This window comes from Cebus imitator, unplaced genomic scaffold, assembly GCF_001604975.1.
Source record: "Cebus imitator isolate Cc_AM_T3 unplaced genomic scaffold, Cebus_imitator-1.0 Scaffold8, whole genome shotgun sequence".
NCBI lineage: Eukaryota > Metazoa > Chordata > Mammalia > Primates > Cebidae > Cebus > Cebus imitator.
In genome coordinates this window covers 8,748,730-8,758,455 of record NW_016107323.1, presented here as the reverse complement: position 1 = coordinate 8,758,455, position 9,726 = coordinate 8,748,730, and the positions used below count along the sequence as shown (strand labels likewise).

The 9,726-nt window shown below is 48.2% G+C and overlaps 1 protein-coding gene across 7 annotated transcripts in view; it reads right to left on the bottom strand.

The window, feature by feature from the left end:
* Positions 1–9,726, bottom strand: part of ACAD10 (acyl-CoA dehydrogenase family member 10) — a 68,807-nt gene that overhangs the window by 2,856 nt on the left and 56,225 nt on the right. For 6 of the 7 annotated variants that reach the window (XM_017542529.2, XM_017542566.2, XM_017542518.2 and 3 more), the window contains 7 exons: positions 8,752–9,152; positions 7,752–7,892; positions 6,742–6,879; positions 6,542–6,632; positions 5,133–5,291; positions 4,263–4,435; positions 628–771 (listed from right to left, as the gene is read on the bottom strand). In XM_017542529.2, coding sequence (XP_017398018.1) covers positions 628–771; positions 4,263–4,435; positions 5,133–5,291; positions 6,542–6,632; positions 6,742–6,879; positions 7,752–7,892; positions 8,752–9,152 — 1,247 coding nt within the window. The remainder of the gene's footprint in view (positions 1–627; positions 772–4,262; positions 4,436–5,132; positions 5,292–6,541; positions 6,633–6,741; positions 6,880–7,751; positions 7,893–8,751; positions 9,153–9,726) is intronic. The other variant, XM_017542538.2, reaches the window with a different exon arrangement.

The window sequence follows — 9,726 nt, the reverse complement described above, 5'->3', positions numbered from 1 at the left end:
AAAAAAAAAAAAAAAAAAAAAAAAAAAGAAAGAAAAGAAAAGAAAAAAGAGCCTTAGCCTGGGCAACATAGTGAGACCTCCTCTCTACAAAAAATAAAAGAATTAGCTGGGCATGGAGGCGTGTGCCTGGGTTCCCAGCTACTTGGAAAGCTAAGGCTTCAGTGAGCCATGATGTGCTACTGCGCTCTGGCCTGGGCTACAGAGCAATGCCCTATCTCAAAAAATAAATAAAAAGTAAAAAACAGCCTTAGTTAATGACTAATGTCACACTTGAAAATAAGCTCCTATTTTTGCTAATTCAATATTCAGATGAAGGCCAGCAGAGGGTCCCTTCTCCCTGACTTACTCTTAGGTTGCCCAACACCTCCACCAACAGGCCCCAGGGCTGCTCACGGGCCCCATGGCCCAATAAGACCCACTGCCTTGGACTAAGCAGCTCACCAGGTCAGTAAAACACAAAGGCCAGTCCTCTCTTTCGTGCCTTTTCACTTTCTGAAAAGCTGCCAAACAGCTCCAAGTAGAGGTGAAATAAAATTTATTATGTCAAGAAGCCATGCTCTCATGCTTTGCTGAACGAGGAGGAAGAATCTCAGCCTCCGGGAGGCCTGCTGCTGCCCTCCCCCCTACCTTGTTTCCTGCCAGGTCCATGAGGTGGGCAGCTTTCAGCACCAGCAGCCGTGCCTGCTCAATCTCCACCCGCGACTGTGCGATGTCTGCCAGCATGGTGCCCTGCTCCACCAGGGCCTTCCCGAAGGCCACGCGGGACTTCACCTGTCGACACAGGAGACATGGGGCTAAGGATATGCTGGGCTGGGGGTAGCTATGAGAGGATGGGGCTGGTGGCCTGTAGAGCTGGGTGGAAGCACAGACAGAACAGGGCAGGGGAGGAGAGTGAGAGCACGACCATGCAGCTTTTCCAGCAAGGTGCCCACGTGTAGCCACGAGCCATTTTCAGGGAGCAGGTATAACACACAAACATCACGTGCACTATCCACGGGATGCCTGTAACAAATTGCTTCCAAGAATCCTTTATTCCAGCAATTGCGCCTCTGGGCAGGCCTGGCTGCCAGGCAGGAGCAGTCTTCATAGATCTGAGCCAGCATCTGGCCCAGGGCTACTCCTGGGAATGAGGGAGCGACTGCGGGCACAGCACACGGCGCAGGTGGAGAGTGCCCTCTGCTGACCGAGGCACTGCTTCCTGCCCTGCAGTTCCAACGGGGGACCAAGGTCCCTGCTGTACCCCATCGCCCAGCTTCCACCATTGTTACCCCCACTCCCCGCCCCCGTGGATGATCTGTAATGGGGATTTAAATTCTGAAAATCACAAGGCATCAGAAAATGTTCTAAGTATTCCTCTTTTTTTCTTGTTTTATTTATTCTTTCTTTTTTTTTTTGAGACAGGGTCTCACTCTGTTGCCCAGGTGGGCATGCAGTGGTGTTGTGATCTTGGCTTACTGCAACCTCCAACTTCTAGGCTCAAGCAATCCTCCCACCTCAGCCTCCTGAGTAGCTGGGACCACAGGCATGAACCACTACACCCAGCTAACTTTTCCATTTTTTGTAGAGACAGTGTCTCACTATATTGCTCAGACTGGTCTCGAACTCCTGGACTCAAGCAATCCTCCTGCCTCAGCCTCTCAAGTAACTGGGATTATGGGTGCTTGCCACCATGCCCAGCTAATTTTTGTATTTTTAAAATAGAGACGGGATTTCACCATGTTGGCCAGGATAGTCTTGAACTCCCAACTTTAGGTGATCCACCCACCTTGGCCTCCCAAAGTGTTGGGATTAGAGGTGTGAGCTACTGCATGCAACCAGCCTGCTTTAAAAAAATTAGGCCACGTGCAGTGGCTCACACCTGTAATCCCAGCACTTTGGGAGGCCAAGACAGGTGGATCACCTGAGCTTGGGAGTTCAAGACCACCCTGACCAACAAGGAGAAACCCTGTCTCTACTAAAAATACAAAATTAGCTGAGCATGGTAGTGCACGCCTGTAATACCAGCTACTCGGGAGGCTGAGGCAACAGAATCGCTTGAATTCGGGAGGCGGAAATTATGGTGAACCAAGATCATGCCATCATGCCATTGCACTATGGCCTGGGCAACAAAAGCAAAACTCCATCTCAAAAAAAAAAACAAACAAACCATTATTTTGCATCAAATCTAACAGCCTGTTTGTTGTTGTTGTTGTTGTTGTTTTTTGCAGACAGGGTCTTGCTCTGTTACCCAGGCTGGTGTACAGTGGCACAGTCATAGGTCACTGCAACCTCGACCTCCCAGGCTCAGGAGATCCTCCCACCTCAGCCTCCTGAGTAGCTAGGGCTATAGATGTGCACTGCCACATCTGGCAAATTTTTTTCTTTTTGGTCGGAGTCTTGCTTTGTCTCCCCAGCTGGAGTACAGTGGCATGATCTCAGCTCACTTCAACCTCCGCCTCCTGGATTCAGGTGATACTCCTGCCTCAGCCTCCCAAGTAGCTAGGATTAAAGGTTCATACTACCACGCCTGGATAATTTTTATATTTTAGTAGAGATGGGGATATTACCATGTCAGCCAGGCTGGTCTTGATCTCCTCACCTGTCATGATCCACCTGCCTCAGCCTCCCAAAGTGCTGGGATTACAGGTGTAAATCACTGTACCCAGCCTTATTTTTTATTTTTTATAGAGATGAGGTTTTGCCATATTGCCCAAGCTAGTCTCAAATTCCTAGGCTCAAGCAATCTGCTTACCATGGCCTCTCAAAGTACTGGGAATGAGCCACCACACCTGGCCACAGTCTATTTTTTAAAATGGAAGTGTATATAGTGAACAATTTCTCCACGGTAAGGAATACATTTCCACAGCATCATTTAAAATCTCACTGTATGCCATCTCTTGGTTTATTTGGCCAACACCCATTGTAGTCTTATAGGTTATTCCAGAATTTTACTATTAGAATGAGCACTGTGGTGAACCACCTAGTAGCAAATCTTTTGTAGATTCCTAATTACTCCAACCAAGTCCTGAATGGAGGTGCCATGTTCATGCTATGCACTTTCTGGAGATGTCTGTCTGACTCATTCAGTCCAACTGTTCTGCCAGAAGGTTGAATTTAATGCCACCTGGGTCTGAAGCACCCACCATACCTGAGTCCATAGACAGGAGGGTTTTACTTTGAAAGAAGAAAGAACTGGTCAGTCTTAACCCAAAAGGGTGTAAATTACAGGTTTGCTCAGTAATCAAAACTGCAGACTGCCTCTGTTCTTTGAACAGCAGTTCTTGTGAGACACTGGTTTTGGTCTCAGGATTTGCTTCACCTTTCTGAAACTGATAATCACCAATTTGAATGCCTGTCCTGGCAGCAGCTGTCTTTTAACCTATGCTTCCAAACTTTGGCAGGGGCGGGGTCATGGCAGAATAAAGTTTTGTGGATTTGCTGTGGAGGAGGGTGATACAGGCCAGATGCTGGAACCCCAGGGACAAAAACAAGCAACATGGGGTGTCTCTGGTGTCTGATTTTTTTTTTAAAGAGACAGGGTTTCACTCTGTCACCCAGGCTGGAATGCAGTGTGCGATCACTGCTCACTGCAGCCCTAAACTCCTGGGCTCAAGTGATTCTTCTGCCTCAGCCTCCTGAGTAAGTAGAACTACTGGTGCATGCCACCATGCCCAGCCCTTAAAAAATTTTTTTTGTAGGCCAGGCGCGGTGGCTGATGCCTGTAATCCAAGCACTTGGGAGGCCAAGGCAGGCAGATCACCTGAGGTCGGGAGTTCAAGACCAGCCTGACCAACATGGTGAAACCCCGTTTTTTTAAAAAATTAAAAAAAAAAAAAAATTTAAAGAAGAAAAAAAAATTTTTTTTTGTAGAGACTCTCTTTGTTGCCTAGGCTGGTCTCAAATGCTTGGCTTCAAGCAACCCTCCTATCTGGATCTCCCAAAGTGCTGTGATTACAGCTGTGAGCCACGGCACCCAGAATGACTTTTAATGATGTGCTAGCAGCATGACCCTTTTACACCTTGGAACCTTGCCCTCTGCTGCTGTAGAGCCTGGCCTTTTCCTTCTGGTCACCTCAACAGAGTAGGGTCCATTCTGCTCTGAATCCAAATGGCAGCAAAGTAGCAGATGCAAAGCAAAGACAGGAATGCAACTTCTTGGCAAGGATATCACCTTGTTTCACCTGCTAGGTCTGCACTCAGAAAACAGGTAGGATTTGAAGTCCAACACCAAAGCAGATGGTGGTGGTTCTGAGTCAGTGCTAGGAGCTGGGGGAAGCACTCACGCGGGCCTTCATGAGCGCCAGGGCCCTCTCTGAGAACCCAATCAGCCTCATGCAGTGATGGATCCTGCCGGGGCCCAGTCTGCCCTGGGCGATCTCAAAGCCTCGGCCAGGGCCCAGGACCATGTTCTCCTTGGGCACACGCACGTGTTCAAATTGGACTTCACCATGGCCACCTGAAAGACCCAAACGACCACCGTGAGAAATCCATCATAGCCATTTCCCTTAAATGTGTTTATTCCTCGCCTCAGTCCGGCTTATCTGCTGCCTATGTTCCTGCCCTTTATTTAGCCTTCTAATTGGGACATGGTTAAAGGGAAAAGGATAGCAGAAAGGAGCCTGTTAAAGACAGAAAATCAATCACTGATCTGTAACGGCAAATGAATATTCTGTGATTCCTTTTATAAAAGCATGATGATGCCAACTTAAGCTGAAGCTCCTAGTGGTTTGTGACAATGCAGTAATCCTATGAAAACACTCAATGTAAAAATGTGAACACTGTTAGCAGAGAACCAAACTGGGAGCAGACCAAACCAGGGCTGTGGCCTAGAGGTCAGCTGTCCACACTAGGGCCTGAAAGAGCAGGTCTGGGGTCTACTTCCTGCATCTGCCCTGTATGGCTTTCTGTGTCACAGACTCCTGTTTACCTTGTAAGTTTAGAAGAGGGAAAAATATATAAATGCCTGTCTGAAATCCGCCTGCGTGGCTGAGATTCATATATGGCAATGAAATGCAGGAGCACGTGGCTCTCCAAATGTCATCGTACCCTCAGACGTGGGATGTGGCAAGTCCTGAACAAGAGCAGGGGCTCCCCAATGCCATTTCCTGGGGAACAGATCCACATCCAGGGATGACCCGCCCTGGAGGTCTCACCTGGTGCATCCTCCAATCCATATACCGTCAGAGGCCGGATGATTTTTATCCCTGGGGTATCCATGGGAACCAAGAGCACAGACTGCTGCTGGTGTCTTGGTGCGTGTGGGTCTGTTTTTCCCATAAACACGCAGAGTTGGCAGCGAGGATCCAGGATGCCTGCCAGGAAAGGAGAGAGATAGACCCCATCATCTGATACCAGGGCCATCAAATCTCTACACACATGGTCCTGGCCCAAGAAAGGCAAAGCGAACAAGCAGACAGAGCTCTTTAAGGCTCCATGTAATTAGATGAGCATCTGCAGACTGCTGACCAGAAATAACAGCAAATTGGGTTTTGTCCCAGTGAGGAATGACTGCAACATCATAAGAGAAAGTTTTTAAAAGCATCACGTAGAGTAAGAAATGCAATTTAGAGACAAGAGGATGAAAACTGCTACTTGATCCCTGCCAGCTGGCTTGGCTCCCATAGGTGGTACACATATCATGGCTCTGGGCTCAGGCCTTCGAATCAGGCAAACCTTTGACTCTGGATTCTCTACTTGCCGGCTGGGGGCTCATGCTCCAGGCAAGGGACCTAAGTCTGAGTGCAGTTTCCTCCTCTGCAAAATGGGGATGCTCCTTCTTTTTTTTTTTCCTTTTCTTGAGACAGAGTCTCACTGTCACCCAGGTAGGAGTGCAGTGGCACGATCCTGGCTCACTGCAACCTCCACCTCCCAAGGTCAAGTGATTCTCCTGCTTCAGCCTCCCAAGTAGCTGGGACGACAGGCGCCCACCGCCACCCAGCTAATTTCTTGTATTTTTAGTAGAGACAGGGTTTCACCATGTTGGCCAGGCTGGTCTCGAACTCCTGACCTCATGATTCGCCCACCATGGCCTCCCAAAATACTGGGATTATAAGCATTAGCCACCAAACCCAGCTGGGATGCTCATTCTTCATGTCCAGGGAGGTGTGGGCTCCAGGAGGTAAGCTCCATGGCTACTTGTGGAGGCCCTACAGAAGTGACACTGGACACTCCCTAAGCATCAGGATCAACATTAGCCCTTAGGATGTAATACACCTGATTGAGCAGCCAGGAAGCCACTGAGGAAGGGGAGCTTCCCAAGGCAGAATGAAGAGCAGGGAGTAGAGAGATTCCTGGGGTCACACGTGCAGGCAGGCATCCATCCATGTGTGGGCACAAGGGGACATCCCTGCCCTGTGAAGCAGTGCCTCTGAGAACAGCATGCTCCACGTGGTACCCTCCTGTTCTCCCAGGGGTTGCTGCCTCTGCTGGGGGTGCTAAGTGACAGAAGAATCTCCTTGGTATCAACTTGAAAAAGCGGTGGCCTCACCCAGGCATTGAGAGATGCGCCTATCAGTACAGACTCCCTGATGTGCATCTGAAAAGTGCATTTTAGGCCAAATACCTGTGATCCACCATTTGTGACCGTTTATCACATAGAAGTTGTCCTCCTCTCTGATGGAAGCCTCAATGTTGGTGGCATCTGAAGAGGCAACCTAAGTGGGGAGCACACTCCAGTCAGAGCTGCCAGCAGGCAGCCTGTGTTCCCTGTGGGGTCGACACCCAACAGGACCAGGCAAGTGGGTGGCAACCCACACGAGGTACCTTGGGCTCGGTCATAGCAAAACAGGAGCGGGCTTTGCCCTCCAGCAGAGGAATGAGCCAGCGAGCCTTCTGTGCTTCGGTGCCGTACCGCACCAGCAGCTCCATGTTGCCCGTGTCGGGCGCAGAGCAGTTACATATCTGAGAAGGAAAAGAAGCATGACTGTCAGTTTCATGTCCTTTTCTTTTTTATTTTTTTCTCTCTTTTTCTTTTCTCTCTTTTTTTCTTCTTCTTTTTTTTAAATTAACCATTAATACTGATTTCATGTCCTTTTCTAAAAAAAGAGTCAACTTCTGTCACCGAAGCTGGAGTGTCATGGCACGATCATGGTTCACTGAAGCCTTGACCTCCTCAGCTCAAGCCATCCTCCCTCACCTCAGCTTCCAGAGCAGCTGGGACCACAGGTATAGGCCACCACACCCAACTACTTTTTATTTTTTGTACATACTGGGTCTCACTATGTTGCACAAGTTGGTGTTGAACTCCTGGCCTCAAGTGATCCCCCGACTTCAGCCTCCCAAAGTACTGGGATTACAGGTGTGAACCACCAAGTCTGGACTTCTCACATCATTTCAAACTTCAAATTGGATGGGTGCAGCAGCTCATGCCTGTAATCCCAGCACTTTGGGAGGCTGAGGCAGGTGGATTACTTGAGGTCAGGAATTCATGACCAGCCTGTCTGATGTGGTGAAACCCAGTCTCTATTAAAAATACAAAAATTAGCCAGATGTGGTGGCATGTGCTGGTAATCCCAGCTACTTGGGAGGCTGAGGCAGGAGAAATGCTAGAACCCCTGAGGCAGAGGTTGCAGTGAGGCAAGACTGCACCACTGTACTCCAGCCTGGGTGACAGAGCAAAACTCCATCTCAAAAAAAAAAAAGAATATGCATAGGAAATAGCAGAAGATTATTCATTTATTCATGCCAGTGCTCCTGAATCTGGTCTATTTAGGAGTGAGTTCTTATGAAGATCAGGATGTCCCCCACACTGAGGAAAACTTTAAAGAAGGTACCTCGGGGGCATACAGGGACGTGCCCATGAGTTCACACAGATGTGCATATTCCATGTTGGTCAGTCCTGCTCCGTATTTTTTCTCAGGATCAGCTTCCAAGGGTAGGAAAAGGTTCCAAAGTCCTTCAGCCTTGGCTTTCTCCTATCATGGAAAAAATAAGTCAGGAAACCAAAGTGGAAGATTTCATTTTATTTTGACCATGAAAAACAATGAAAGAGACTGGAGGAAACAAGGCAGACAACCAAACATGCATGTATGCCCAAAAAAGTGACATGAGGAGCTGGGCATGGTAGGCCATGTGTATGGTCCCAGTGACACAGGAGGCTGAGGCAGGAGGAACACTTGAGCCCAGGGGTTTGAGGCTGTCATGAGCTATGATCACGCTACTGCACTCCAGCCTGGGTAACAAAATGAAACTCTGTCAAAAAAAAAAAAAAAAAAAAAAAAAAAGAGAGAGAGAGAGAAGAAAAGTAGATGATGATTGCATTGTGCCCCTTAAGATCTCAAGTAACTTCAAAACAAACATAATCCAAGGTTCATGTGATAAAGAACAGCAGGTACTTCTGTTTATCAGCTGAAGTGATAGCACTGGGAGACAACATGGAAACTCAGCTCACTGTGGATTAGGCTCTTTAGCTGTGACATTACAGGTTCTCTAAAGAAAGACTTTATTAGCTGATACATCACTGTTTTAAATTTACATCATTCAAATATGCATGAGATAGCCCCAACCTGCCCCAGCTTTCTAAGGCCCAGCATTCTGCTGCCTGGGCTGTGCAGTCATGCCTAAGCCATCTGCCTGTGACACAGGCACACAGCAAGAGCAAGAGATAGAAACTGAGTCATGAAGAGCTGCCTCTTTCTGAGATGATGGAAGCAAAGATAGTTCAACTCAGTGCTCCTGTATCTTCACTGCCTGGGATAGCCAGGTGAGCCCGGTGGGGTAGGGGAGGGCTTTCCATGGTATCAGGGTCTTACCACCTCATCATGGCTGCTTTACCTTGAGGTCTTCGATCAGTGGGGAGGGGCTCCACCTGGCTGCTGAGGTCTGATGGCTCTGTAGCTCTGTCTCTGCAGGGTACACATGCTGCTCCATGAAGTGCTTCAGCCGGTGATACAGCTCTCTGACCGGTGAGGAGAGACCCTCTGGAGAGATAACCAAACCTCCCTTTGAGGTATGAACTGGGGAAGCTTCTGGAATGGAGCTGTAACTTCTGGTGCCTGTAGGAATCCACTGGGACTGGGTCCTGGCCCACGTGTGGAAGGACCTTGTTAACGGATTTTTGATGGGCATCTCTTTGAAAACCCGGAACCCTTCTTTGACTGCGAAATCCCACGCCAGGTTAGACACAAATTCGGTCAGCTTTCCAGTTTGTTCCGCATTTGCAGAGCTTGCTTGCCCTAGGCAGAATAAAAAAAAAAAAAAAAAAACAGTGATTACTCCCACACAACCCATCATAGGGCTGTTAGTATGTGATGACATTGTCACCTCAGCAGCTACTGTCATTTGCTGAGCACTTGCTAAGCACCAAACACTGTGCTAAGAGCCATTGTAGCTCACTCAATTCCCAAAGCAATACAACTGCTTTCACCTGCACTTTGCAGGCAAGAAAACTGAGTCTTAGAGAAGGAGGTGACTTGGGCCAGCTGGAAGTTAGGGGAGTGGGGTCCAGAGTCCAAATCAGGTAAGCCTGCTCCCTGCTCTTGATCTCTGCTTTCCTAAAAGACTACATTTAATCAGTAACACCCCAAATCACCTCTGCTGTCGCCAGTGAGCTGTAAGAAGTCCTCCATCCTAGACCACCCTTTTTACAAAACTGATGACAGCAATGTCACAACTGACTAGAGGAAGAGCCCATTTCTAGACACTACTTTGTCTGGATCGAATCAATGCCAACATCACTCAACTCACTATTTCGTTTTCACAGTGTCTCTTTCTTCTTTTAAAATGTGCATCAAGACTTTTTTTTTTTTT